This window comes from Rhinatrema bivittatum, chromosome 10, assembly GCF_901001135.1.
Source record: "Rhinatrema bivittatum chromosome 10, aRhiBiv1.1, whole genome shotgun sequence".
In the NCBI taxonomy this organism is placed as follows: domain Eukaryota; kingdom Metazoa; phylum Chordata; class Amphibia; order Gymnophiona; family Rhinatrematidae; genus Rhinatrema; species Rhinatrema bivittatum.
The window spans coordinates 84,535,576-84,550,149 of NC_042624.1; the positions used below are offsets into that span (position 1 = coordinate 84,535,576).

The 14,574-nt window shown below is 42.8% G+C and overlaps 1 protein-coding gene across 8 annotated transcripts in view; it reads left to right on the forward strand.

Moving 5' to 3' along the window:
* ODF2L (outer dense fiber of sperm tails 2 like) overlaps positions 1-4,784 on the forward strand; it is a 192,372-nt gene extending 187,588 nt beyond the window's left edge. For 2 of the 8 annotated variants that reach the window (XM_029617769.1, XM_029617772.1), the window contains one exon: positions 4,215-4,784. In XM_029617769.1, coding sequence (XP_029473629.1) covers positions 4,215-4,343 — 129 coding nt within the window. In that variant the 3' untranslated portion in view covers positions 4,344-4,784. The remainder of the gene's footprint in view (positions 1-4,214) is intronic. The other 6 variants (XM_029617767.1, XM_029617766.1, XM_029617771.1 and 3 more) reach the window with 5 other exon arrangements.
* Positions 4,785-14,574: the final 9,790 nt, after the last annotated feature.

The window sequence follows — 14,574 nt, forward strand, 5'->3', positions numbered from 1 at the left end:
AACATACTCACATAATAGTTTGTAGAATTAAAATAGATTTTTGCTTCCCAAAATAATTTACCTTTTTCATGGCCCACCAGTTTTTTTCTTATTCTTGGCTTGTGGCTCAATTGGAGCTTGCATTCTGTTGCGTTGGTGCCTCTTCTCATCCCTCGCGCCACCCTCTCTGCCTTGGGAGCGACTCCCTTCGGCTCTGATGGACAGATGCAGCCGCGGCTTCTGTCTGCCTCTTGGTCCCGGTGTCCCCGGGCTGGCTTGACGCTACGGATCTGCCATGTTCCTGATGACGTAAGGGCGCGCACGTGCGCGCTCCAGACTTTGTACCAGCAAGGGCGCAAACCTCAGAGGCGTCCCCCCGTAGTGACGTCATCCATTTCCACTTTAAAAGGTCTTTGTTTGCTAACCTCTAATGAGTTAGCAAGGAACTCCAACAGGACTTGCAACAACGATCCGAGTCAGCTAGGGGAATCCTTCTCAGCCTTTTCAAACTTACCAGGAGTACCCGCTCCACGGGGGCTCTGCTCTCTCTTCTTGATTTCAGATTGCCAAGATGGGATCCGGTACTCGCTTCTCGAGGGCCTACGTCCCTGAATACTCAGAAGACTCCTCATTGCCTGGAAGCGATTTCAGACGTGAACACAGTGAGTTCTATTGTAGATAGGAATCTGTACTCGCTCCACGAGGGCCTACATTACTATAGCTCTGAAGATTCCCTTCCATCCATGACGTTATCGCAGGTAGGGAGATTGAGAGTTCTATTGGCAAGATTGCAGATAGGAACCGGTACTTGCTCCACGAGGGCCCATGTTCCTAGAATCCTTTACAGACTCTCTTCTACTCTAGAAGCCAGTCCATATACAGCTATTGTGAGTTCTTATTACAGACTGTTTGTGGGAACCAGTGCTCGCCTACGGCTCCTGTTCCTAAATATACTGAAGACTCTCTGTGGCATCGAGACCATTGCAGACATCTACTGTTGTGAGTGTACCATCTTGTATCCAGTATACCCTGTCTACTCACTACTTCTAGACTCTCTCTACAGCTCAGCAACCCAGAGATTATATTCCAGTATCAGAGGGACTTCAGCCCTGCCGAACACATCGACTCACTACTGCCACTTCTGGTGGTCAGCTTCCAGCCTAATAAAGAACTATTTGTGTTTATCTCATATTCTAGCCTAGCCGGTGGTTCCTCTCAGGATCTCCTCCTGGGGGCGCTGTCATCTGCCATCGGCCCAGAGATTCACCATTTCCTCCAAGTGGTCATTCCTTACACTACTATCACTCTGTGAGAGCCAACATTACTGACCACTAACACCGCTTACAAAAGATTTATATAGATAGCTACCTTCTCTTTCTATGGGACTTGCCAGCAGCCTATATATAATTTACTACTCAGTAGCAGAGGCATGATAGATTGCTATCTCAGTAGCAAAGTACAATATACCTATTGTTAGCTCCTCTCCTCAGAAGAGTATCATTGAACAGATTGCCAACTCCTCTTCCCTGGGGAGTTGATCCATGACAGATTGCTATCTCCTTCCTTACAGGAGCATCTAACAGCAGTTTGCTAACAGATTACTAACTCCGCCCTCCTGGAGGGGTAAGAACTACAGATAGCTAACTGCTCCCCTCTGGATGAGCAGATCATGACAGATTGCTAACTCCTCCCCCTTTCAGGAGAAAAGCAGAATAGATTGCTAACTCCGCCCTCCTGGTGGAGTGAGCGATAACAGATTGCTAACTCCTCCCCTTTGGAGGAGGAGAGCGTAACACGTTCACTGGGGCTACCTAGCCCATCAATGATTGACTATTATTTATTTATTTATTGGCTTTTATATTCCATTTATATCAAAATATGTGCTAAATGGATCACAAAATTGACATAAAACAGTATATTAAAACATCAGAAATAAAAATTCACAATACAATAAACACACAAATACAACACTACATAATAAATCAAACTTACATATCATAAAATGTCATATCATAATGTTTCAAAAGCCTGTCTAAAAGGTTCAGCCTTCAACAGCTTTCTAAACTGCTTTAAATCATCAATCAAATGCAGTTCTAATGGCAGGGCATTCCATAACATGGAGCCAGAAACTGAAAAAGATCTTTGGCGCATTTCATTTAAACGTAACATCTTAATCATTGGAATTGCTAACAGATTTTGATTTAAGGAGGAGGAGTAGTAGCTTAGTGGTTAGAGCAGTGGACTATGAACCAGGAGCAAGGGTTCAAGTCCCACTGTTGCTCCGTGTGCAAGTCACTTTACCCTCCATTGCCTTGGGTACAAATTTAGATTGTAAGCCCTCTAGGGATAGGAAAATACCTACAGTACCTGAATGTAATCCACTTTGAAGTGCTGTGAAAAGTGGAATATTAAAAAAAAAATTATAATTTTCGCTTAGGAACATAGGCCTGGATTTATCAAAATGCGGTAAATATCGCATGCAATGGGAAAAGAGGCGTGTTTTATGGTTTATTGCAATTTGCACAAATACCTATGTGAAGAGCTAAATTACCACAAATTGCGATAACTTTTTCACACTTTGAGATAAGTGCCAGAATGTGGTATTTCCTACATACAACCACTGGGGGGACCATGTGAGAGAGAGAGAGAGAGAGAAATTCAAATGCCTTAAGAGAAGTAATTTATAGTAACCAATTTTTAGAATCTTTTGAATATGTTGGTGAATTGACAAGCGGTTGTCAAAGATGAAGCCCAAATTTTGAAGTGACTCTTTAAAAGGTAGAATGACATCAAATAATTTCAAAGATGTTAGATTATGGGAATTCAAAAAGTCAGTTTGCCTTGAAAAACAAAATAATTCAGTCCTCTGTAAATTTAAGATTAAATGGTTACTTTCCATCCAGTTACTAATTGCCTGTATACAGGTATCAATTTTGTTAATAGTCAAGCCATGATCACCATTTACAGTAAAATATAATTGCAAATCGTCTGCATAATTCTTAAAAGGGACCTGAAGGTCATCTATTAGAGAGCAAAGAGGCCTCATGTAAATATTAAAAAGGGAAGCTGCCAAAATAGAACCTTGAGGTACCCCGGTCAAAATGGGACTCCAATCAGACAATTCACCGCCTGTACACACTCACTGATGCGCGAGTCAAAATACGATTGAAACTATTGGAGAACTGTCCCTGATATCCCAATATGCTCTAACCTGTAATAAAATAGAATGAGATACAGTGTTGAACGCTGACGCTACAACAAGAAACAGACCTATTACTGCCCCACCCTTAACTAAGTTTGTAACAAAAAATCTGAAACTGATCTAAGAATGGTTTCAGTACCATGATGTGGCCTGAAACCACAATGACAAGGATGCAAATCTGATTAGCATCTAGAAAGTCAGATAATTGAGAAAAAACTGTTCTTTCCAACAACTTGCCCATAGAATACAAATTCGAAATAGGGCGATAATTTGATGGCTGATCACGAGGGGCCACAGGCCACAATTCCTTCTTGAACTGGTTATGCATGTTGCCAATAGATGTTGCTGTTGGGTGATAACTAGAATTCAACCTTAATATCTCTTCACCCTCCAAAAACATGTGAATATTGACTTCACAGCATGCCTAGCCAGCCTAAGAAGCAGAAGTTGAGCTTAGGAGTTAAATAAACCCCGATAGTCTGCATGGCAGCAGGCAGCAGTGCCATTGAGTTGATCTTTTGTGTGGAGATTGTGGTATTCATATCTGAAAAACTATTAGTCTGGTTATTTTTTAAGGCAGATGTTAGTTTATTAACAAAATAGAGAAAAATGCACATGCCCATTCATTCTCACTCACTTTGGAAAAATTTCAAAATTTGACATTTAGAATATAATTGCTATATATATATATATATATATATATATATATATATATATATATATATATATATATATGGACATTGGGCACACCTCTTTTTCATTTATAGGCCCAGCATTGTGCACCTGTTTTTGGCTTGTTTGAATTTATAATTGTTTGTACACTATGCAAGAGGTTTCCTAATTGGTTAAATGGAAGGCACAACATGTACAATTACCAGTTTTGAAAACAGAACCCAGTGGGGCTTTGTATGTTTATGCATGGCAGACAGAATTAGAGAGAGAAATTAGTCATTTTTTAGTGAACAATAACTTTGCTGAGCTATATTTTATTACTGACCTTTGAAAAGATTTCCCTTGTTTCCCTTTTTTTTAGTCTGAAAAACATTATGAACTGCATATGAAAGAACTGCATCACAGCCTAGAACAAACAGAAAACAAGAACCAAGGAATCCAGAACTATGTCGAGTTTCTGAAAACAACATATGCCACAATGTTTGGATGAAATCGCCTTATATTTTGAAATATTTAAATTAGAAACTTTAAATGAAATATTAGCAAGATTGAAAAACTATGCACGTTATACTAATTGTTGCATAGTAATGTAGCTGACAAATTCTAGAAGTATTAAAGAAGACTGTAATAACATTACTGCTTATTATATTTTGTATGCAGAAATGTTTGTACCGTGGCTTATTGTGATACTTTTTGCTTTCCACTCATTTATTTCCTTCCTGAAGCTGTAGTGGCTGACTACTATTATTGAGAATACACAGCCTAGAACAACATAAGAACAAAATTGCCTTGCTGGGTCAGACCAACGTCTGTCAAGCTCAGCATCCGGTCTCCAACAGTAGCCAGTCCAAGTCACCAGTGCCTGGCAGATCCCATCAAGTAATTCTAATTCCTGTTGTTCCCAGGGATAGCAATAGCTTTCTTTAGTCTACCTGGCTAATAAGGTGTTGTGAACTTTTCCTCCAGCAACTTTTCCAAATCCCTTTTAAACCCTGCTATGCTAGTCACTTTGATCACATCCTCTGGCAATAGATTCCACACCTTGATAGCTCACTGAGTGAAAAAGTGCTTTCTACGATTTATTTTAAAGCTGCTCGTTGTTAGTCTCTTGGAGAGTCCCCTTGCCTTAGTATTATTTAAAAGGATAAATAACAGTCCTTTACCCGTTCCACTCCATCTATAATTTTATAAACTTCTATCATGTCCCTTCTCAGCTGTCTCTTTTCCAAGCTGAAGAGCCCTAGCCTGCTTAGCCTCTCATCATAGGAGAGCTGCTCCATTTCCTTTATTATTTTTGCCATCCTCCTATGCACCACTATGTCTTTCTTGAGATGGGGTGACCAGAAATGCACACATTACTCAAGGTGCGGTCAAACTACAGAGATAATATGATATTTTCCGTTTTCGGATCATTCTTAACATTCTATTTGCTTTTTGACCACTATCACATACTGAGTCAAGGATTTCAATGTATTGTCCACAAGGGCTCCAAGGTCCTTTTCTTGGATAGTGACTCCCAATACAGGACCCAGCATCATGCACCTGCAATTGGGATTATTTTTCCCTATGTGCATCACTTTGCACTTTTCCACACTTTTCCACTTTAAATTTCATCTGCCATTCAGAACTGTCAGAGAATGTATATATCAGTAGGTCAAGCTAAACAAAAATCCATCCACACCAGCCCTGTAGCTCAGATCACAGTATCGTATCTGCAAGGGGAATCCCAAATACATTGAGTCACTGGGATCAGATGATGAGCCAGCTTCAACTTATTATTGGCATGTTCAGATAATTTTAGATAACTGTATCACAAGCCATTAGTTGGATACAAAGTAAAAAAAAAAATCATGATATTTAATATATTCTGAGGGCTGGAAGAATTTCATCTGCCCGATATTACAGCAAGTCCTAAAGTCTTTGTTCAACTTTCCCTTAAATTAGCAGTTCTAAACTGATTTTTGCAACCAACCTGGCCAGTTTGCTTTTCAGGATATCCACAATGAATATGCAAAAGATATGTTATATATACTTTCCACCATTGAAAACAAATATTCTCACAGGACAAGGAGGATGGTAGTCCTCACATATGGGTGACATCATCAGGATGGAGCCCATTCACGGAACACTTTTATCAAAGTTTCTAGAACTTTGAATGGCACTACTGGGCATGCCCAGCATGGCACTAACTCTACATCCAGCAGGGGTCCCCCTTCAGTCTCGTCTATAGCAAGAAGGACGTGCGAAAAAATAAAATAAATCGCAAGCAAACCCAACTCCGTGGGGTGGCGGGCGGGTTTCGTGAGGACTAACATCCTGCTATCCTGTGAGAACACCTGTTACAGGTAAGCAACTCTGCTTTCTTCATTCATGTTTACCATGGATATACTGAAAACCATTTTGGCTAGATGGATTCTGAGGACCAGGTTGAGAATCACTGCCTTCAATAATTTTGCATTCTAGTTTCAAAAAATGTACTTAAATGGATTTAAACCTCTGAAAGGATGCATGTCAAACTTAGACTACACATTTTATTTAAGCAGCCATAAACAATTCATTAAATTTGTTGTCTAAAAGAGACCTCTATGGCATGTAAAGTGGTAGGATGAAGGTCTAGTTGCTTTAATTGTAGAGCAAGAGTTATGAAAAAGACGTTATTTAGTCCATCCTTTGCCATCAGAGAGAATCCACTGTATCTATATCATTCCATTGTCTAATCTGCTCTTTAAACATGCTTGGGGCCAAGTAGCAGGGAAATACCACTTTGGTAAGACAGGCATATCTGGGAAAAAGAACCTTAAAAAAGACACTGAGAAGAATACATTTCTTTTTAATAATAGTAGCTCACATATTCAGTTTCATAAACATGAGACTATTCAGCGATGTGTACGAAAAATTATACACCTGAGTTAATCTTCATAGGGCAGAGTCAAATATCTCATAAGCCAGTTTGAATATTTTTTTTTTTTTTGCAGCATTAGAAAAAGAATGCTGAAGGACCAGCCTGCTGACTTAATGGAGGGAAATGGGTTGAATTCCCATCAGGCAGATACAGTACAGTGCACTCCGATGGAGCGCACTGTTAACCTGCCATTGGACGCACGTTTTCCCTTACCCCTTATTCAGTAAGGGGCGGAAAACGCGCGTCCAACTCGCCGAACCTAATAGCGCCCTCAACATGCAAATGCATGTTGAAGGCCCTATTAGGTATTCACGTGCAATTCAGAAAGTAAAATGTGCAGCCAAGCCGCACATTTTACTGTCAGAAATTAGCGCCTACCCAAAGGTAGGCGCTAATTTCTTCCGGCACCGGGAAAGTGCACAGAAAAGCAGTAAAAACTGCTTTTCTGTGCACCCTCCAACTTAATATCATGGCGATATTAAGTCGGAGGTCCCAAAGAGTAAAAAAAAGTTTAAAAATAAATAAATAAATAAAAAATTGGAAGTTGGCCGGCGGCTGTCGGGTCGAAAACCGGACGCTCAATTTTGTCGGCGTCCGGTTTCCAAGCACGTGGCTGTCAGCGGGCTCGAGAACCGACGCCGGCAAAATTGAGCATCGGCTGTCAAACCCGCTGACAGCCGCCACTCCTGTCAAAAAGGAGGCGCTAGGGACGTGCTAGTGTCCCTAGCGCCTCCTTTTGCCCGTTTCTACCGCCTGTATCGCGCGCACAGGCGAGTGGCCTGTGCACGCACCGGGAGAGCGCGCTCCCGCGGATTTTACTGAATCGGCCTGCATGTCAGGTCTTTCCCTAGAGCTATCAGGGCTCAGAATACTGTGGAGGCAGCATTCACAGCCCCTATAGAATAAGAATATCAGTCATTATGCAATGTGGACACCTAGTGGCTGGATTTATGGTCCATGATTGCAGGGTCCTGGAAGGAGGCCTGGTGTCAGACCTTCAGTGAAGAGCTGGCACTGCAATGACTGGACTAAAGTAAACTAGGAGGAGATACCAAAAAAGAGGTAAATATTCCCGGGTAGTTGTGAATGAAGGATTATTTCACTAATTTAATTTAGTTTATTAAACTTGATTAACTGCCTTTCAGGAAAAAAATCAAGGTGGTTTACACAACTAAAAAGTATATAATGCAACATTATAAAACAATTTAAAACTAAAAAGTATAATTGATTGATTAAAACATAAACTATATTTAAAAACACTAAAAAAGGAATTGAAGCTAAGCTCTGGATATTTAAGGACCAAAGTTTTGCCTAAATAACCAAGTCTTCACTCCTTTCCGAAATCTTAGGTAGTTTATCTCCTAAGTTTTAAGGGCTATGATTTCCAGAAGGAAGGGGCCAAATATCTAAATGCTGAGTGCCAAGTAGTCTTAAATAGCTTTAAAGAGGGAATAGCAAGAAATCTTTTTGAGAGGAAAAAAAATGTTTGCAGTTGTTTATAAAAAACAAGCAAGTCAGACAGATATTTGGGACAGGCCCTGTGTAACTATCTAAACAGAAAATGGGAAGCCAGTGAAGCTCAACCAGCCTGGGGATGTCACATTTCTTTCTTGCAAAGAGTAATTTGGCTGCTGTGTTTTGTAAAAGGTGGAGGCGCTGCAAGGAGACTGATGTGAGGCCTTCATATAATGCATTACAATATTCCAAATTACTTAAGATCAGAGCATGCACAATCATTTCAAAGTTCCTTTTCTCCAAAAAGGGGCCTCGCTGACTTGAATAACAGAGAAAAAAGAAAGAATGGACAACAGTAGAAATATGATTAGGTAAAGTAAGTCTGAAGTCCAACTTGATACCCATATCTGCCTCCTAGGGATGTGTAGGCCCAAGTTTTTTGTTTTGGTTCATTTTTTCATTTTGGGGAGGAGGGGATTTGTTTAATGTTTTTTTAGGGAGTTGGTTTGTTTGCTAACTGAAAATAAAACATTAAATCCCCCAAAAAAACAAAATAAAAAATTAATTGAAACATGTCTCCCAAAGGTCTTCCAATCCCCCTCCCTTCCCGTTCCAACAGAAGCCTTAGGCCCAGCTAGGGGCTTCCCCAAGACCCTCTTACCTCCTCCCTCCTGTTGCAAAATATCTCAGGGTCCAGGTCTATGCGGCCCCCACTTATCCCCTTCCATGGGAGTCCTGTGTTTGTAAAGGGCAGGAACAATGCCCAATTGCTGGGGGGAGGGGGGGGGGCGGCACCTTGACTGTGAGAGAGGGTGAAACAGTTCACAGAGGGGAGTTTCAAGCAATGGCTTTCCTGTTCTAGCTGTTATGGATCTGCTCCTCCAGAGGGGAGGAGTTAGCAATCTGTTAGGATCTGCTATGCTAATGAGAGGAGCAAGCAGATGAGAGTAGCAGTCTGTTGTGCTCAGCTCCTGAAGTGGGAGGAGTGAGCACTCTAATGTAAATAGGTGAATCCTTGGGCCAATGGCAGATGAAAGCGCCCCCAGGAGGATATCCTGAGAGGAACCACCAGCTAGGCTTGGGTATGGAGACAGACACAGACAGTTCTTTATTAGACAGGTTAGTAGAACCACCAGAGGTGGCAGTAGTGAGCTGATGTGCCCGGCAGGGCTGAAGTCCCTCAGATACTGGAACTGCGATCCCAGGGTTGCTGAGCTGTAGAGAGACTATAGATAGTGAGTAGACAGGGTATCCTGATACATAGCCAGTAGTAGATGACACACTCACATAGATTCTTAAGAAGGCTCAGAAGCTGGAAAGACTTAGGCCCTCGAGGAGTGAGTACCTGGTTCCAGGGAAAGCTCTGAGAGAGCGATGGTAACTCACAATTGTCTGTATCTGTAATGGCTTCCAGGCAGTAGAGAATCTTCAGTGAATTCAGGAACATGAGCCCTCGAGTCGAGTACCGGTTCCTATTTGCAGTCTGAAATAGTAACTCACAAATGTCTGTACCTGCAATAGCTTCTAGACAGTAGAGAATCTTCAGAGTGTTTTAGGAACATGGGCCCTCGAGGAGCGAGTACCGGTTCCTATCTGTAATCTGAAATAATAACTCACAATGTCTGTACCTGCAATAGCTTCTAGACAGTAGAGAATCTTCAGAGTGTTTTAGGAACATGGGCTCTCGAGGAGTGAGTACCGGTTCCTATCTGTAATCTGAAATAGTAACTCACAATGTCTGTATCTGCGATCGCTTCCAGGCAATAGAGAGTCTTCTGAGTGTTCAGGAACATAGGCCCTCGAGGAACGAGTACCGGTTCCTGTCTTAGCAATCTGAAATCAAGAAAAGAGAGCGAGGCCCCCGAGGAGCGGGCACCCCTGGTAAGTCCGAGAAGGCAGAGTAGCGTAGAGAGAAGCGGGTCCAGATGAATCCCCGCAATCAATCCTTGCCAACTCAAATCGTAAGCGTAAGTGAAGACCTTTTATGTTGGAAGCAGATGACGTCAATACAGGGGGACGCCACTGAGGTTCGCTCCCTTGCTGGTACATACTTCGGAGCGCGCACCCTATGTCATCAGGAACATGGCGGATCCGCAGCGTTGAGCCGGTCCGGGGATGCCAGGGAGAAGCAGCATGGAGACGCCGCGGCAGCAAGCCGTCCATCAGACCCGGAGGGAGTCGCCACAGAGGTAGAGAGGGTGGAGCGAGGGCGAAGAGCAGCCACGAGCGCAACACTTGCACAAGGAATAGCAATATATCTCTCATGCCTCTAGCCTGGGTCCATTACGCCATCTCCTTGACCCACATTGCTGAACCCTAAAACTGAGAGACTAGCAGTCAGCCTACATAGGTGCCAGACCCTCTTAATATTTTATGGGGTAGATTTTATAAATTTACGCGCGCACGTACTTTTGTTTGTGCACCAGGCGCAAACAAAAGTACGCTGGATTTTATAAGATACGCACGTAGCCGCGCGTATCTTATAAAATTCGGGGTCGGCGCGTGCAAGGGGGTGCACGTATCTTACGCGCGTACCCCTTTGAAAATCTACCCCAAAGTGTATAAAATACACACACACACACACATATATATATATATATATATGAGTAGATTTTAAAAGAAGTGCGTGCGGCCTACATGTGAGCGCGCTACCCGGCACGCGCACATGTACACCTGAATTTATAACTTACGCGTGCAGTCGCGCACAAGTTATAAAAGGGGTCGGTGCGCACAAGGGGGTGCACAATTGTGCACCTTGTGCATGCCGAGCCGTGCTGCCTTCCCCGTTCCTTCCCTCTAACCTGACCTTCCCCACCCCTTCCCCTAACCTTTCCTCCCCATAGCCCTACTCTAGCCCCTCCAAAACTTTTAATTTACCTTTTGTGCCTGCCTCTGAGCAGGTGCAAGTTGCACACGCCGGCCAACTGCCGGCGCGCAATCCCAAGCACAGCGGCAAATGCCGCTATGCCTGGAGCCTCTAACCCCATCCACACCCCGCCCCCTTCCCACCCCTTTAGTAAAGCCCCGGGACTTACGCACATCGCCGGGCCTTTTGAAAATAGGTCCGGCGGGCGTAACCCTTTAAAAATCCGGCCCATAATTACCCTAAGGTAAACCAACATTCATGCATCATTTAAAAGATGTGCTATTCATTATGTCAAAACTTTGACTTAACATGATAATTAAATGATTAACTTATTACTTAACATGATAATTAAATACATACGTTTAAAAAACATTGATCAAATGTCATGTGTAAATAGGCAAAAAATATTGTTCAGAAATACAGAATACATACCATACTCTCACCAACTGCTCCCTAAGAAGTAGATTTTAAAAGCCATGCGCACGCAAAAACAGCCACATACGCGTGTAAGTGGGCCATGTGGGAGTTACGTACATTTTAAATAGGAAGGGCGGGTGCACGTACACAGAGGTACACACGCCCAGAAAAAGTAGGCAGAAAAGGAGCAGGACATGAGCATTCCAGATTTTCCTCAACCTGCACCTGTAACATATGTGCGCAGCTTTGCTACAGCGCTTCATTAGGCGCAGGAATCCAGTGAGAGAGAGAGAAAATTCTAACAAGAAGGGTTGATTTGTACACTGCAGTCTCTGCTAGCTGCAGTGTACAAATCAACTCCTTTACATCACTTATAAGGTCAAAAATTCTTTATTGAAGTCAATTTTACAATGAATACCTCTGAATGTGTCTAACACAACCCCCCCCCCTTCTAATCCCAACCCACCTCCCGAAAACTCTCCCTGAATCAACGTGCCCCCTTACAATGGTCCATATATAGAGTATCAGACTGAGCCTTAAAAAGAGTCTCTCTCTCTCTCTCTCTCTCTCCCTCCCCCCGATGTTCATGCAAAGTGGCACACGTAAGATATGTGCGCACAGTTGCAGATATGCACACGTGAAGAGTATTTTATAACCTATGCACGTAAGTTATAAATTAGAGCGTATTTTTGTGTGCGGCGAGATGCGCGTTTATGGGCGCACGTGTGCCCCTTTTAAAATCTACCCATAAAGCATCATCATCATTACATTGTGGTATTTCTTAACTCCTACATAATTAAGAAATGCATTCATCGCAAAAAATAAACAATGTGCTTGATGAACAAAGAAATTAAAAACAATCACCATGTGACCACAATCCAATGTCAACTTGCATGTATCGAAAAATAATGAATTTAAATGTTTTTGCACGGTGTAGAGTTGAAATTCTGCTATGAAGAACCCCAAGGATCCTCGTTTCACCAGAGTAACGCTGGATTGCTCTGAGATCCTGGCGGAAGAACTCGCCCAGTTAAGGTACCTGGGAGAGTGGGAGAGAGAGCGTCAGATGCCGGGAGGGGGGGTTAAGGGGGCAGTAGATGGGGGGGTTTAAGTTTTTTTATTTAGCAAGGATGGAAAGAAAGGGGAAAGCCAAGCCTGGCGTTGCGGCTTACTTTTTACTTGGACATGATAAAGGGGTTGGGAGAGGGACTGAGGCAGTGGTTGATAATCGGGAAGAAGATTTTGGGCCAGAAGGCCCATGATTTTAATGTATTTATTTTAGTAAAGAGCACCAGTTACCCGGCTATCTTTTGAAGATAGCCAGGGAGGTAGCCAGTTATCCAGCCATGTGAGGCTGGCCAACTTTAGGACTGTTCAGAAGCAGTTCTAAAGTTATCCGGCTAACCTAGCCGGCTATACCCGATATTTGGCTGAATATAGCTGGCTCTGCCATTTAGACGGATAACTGTTAGGTTATCCGTCTAAATTACTTTTAAATATAGACCCTCACATAATTAGCTTGTTGCCACATACTTTACAACCTGCCACAGAATCAAAATTTCTGAAAACTTTCATACTTCTTAATTCAGTCTTTGAAGAAACCTGCAGGGTGCGTGTCTGCCTCCAGGCTCAGCTGTTTCTCTGCTCCTGCTCCAGCCACTCCTCTGCAAACAGCCTGCAAGGAACCCTCTTCTGTTGTTCCTCTTACCCCCCTTCATCTTGTCCTGAAGTGAACAGGAGGTTGGGAGTGAAGTTGGATTGGTCAGAGAAAGCAGCCAGAATGCTCGATCCCTCATCTTAAATCCTTATCAAAGCAAAGATAATTTTGATATAATTCCTGGATGGAGTGATGTCCCTTTAGAATCTCATTTTTATACAAAGGTTCTTGGATGTCTGCAACTGCTGGTGTCTCACAGTTGGCAGAGAAGGCATTCATTTCAATTCACAGAAGCCTTGATGACTGTCACTACTGCTGACAAGTTTCAAACTTAAGCTAATCCAACCCCTTTCGTATCTGTTACCATGTGTCTAATATATGGGCACATATCTTTCTGTGTAATTAGGAACTTGACAAACTGCTGATTTTGAGAGCATTTTTAGCATACAGAAGCTTATATACTTGGAAAGACGACAAAGCCTTTCTCAAGAAAATATAAAAGGAATGGTTGCACTACTTCAAAACTAAAGTATTTCAGTTAAAAGTTTGTAACTTTTATGTCTTAACTTGATAAATTGTTGATTTTTGTAATTGTTACATTTTCATTTGTATATAAATATTGTTTAAAGACAAAGTGAATGATTTTCAATAAAAATAGAAATTTTTTGCATAGTCAAATGAATGAATCTTTATGCAAATTTTCTATCTAAATACCATAGAATCTATTGGAGCTTGCGTCGGCCTCGAGCTCGGGACACTCAAGGCTTGGCAATCTTGTTACACTGACGATGGGGCAGAGTGCAACCGAGGGCTCTCCAGCATGGAACAAGGAGAATGTGTGCCCTTGCAGTGAAGACAGTCCAAGTCTGGGAATCAGGAATCTCAAATCCTCCACCGACCTGCACGCCCATAAGACCACCAATGCAATGGTGGTCTCTGATTGGTCCTCTGATCATTCCAAGCCCTTTCGGACCTGCCACAATGTGTAGCAGAGGCTGCAGGCCGGACAGAGGTCACGTGGAAGGAGATCGTAGGCACTGGAGCTTGGAATGAAAACTGGAACTTGGAGTGACGAAGACTGGAAATAAGAGGGATGAGCAAGACTCTCAGGTGCCACACAGCACGTGGGGCCCTGGAGCTTGGAGTGACAAAGACTGGAAACAAGAGGGATGAGCAAGACCTTCAGATGCCACACAGCACGTGGAGCTGGTCACAGACCACACTGACCCCTTCGCGCCCTACACAGCTGGATGGCTGGTCACGGACCACGAGGAGATTGGGACAGGCTCAGGAAGTCTCATAGCACAGGTTAGTGGAAACCCCTCGGATCCTCCAGAGTCGGGATTTAGGAAATGAGATAAGACCTTAGAGCTTGGAAACTCGGAGTAAAAGCAGGGAATCTCCGGAGGCACCGGACCTGGAGC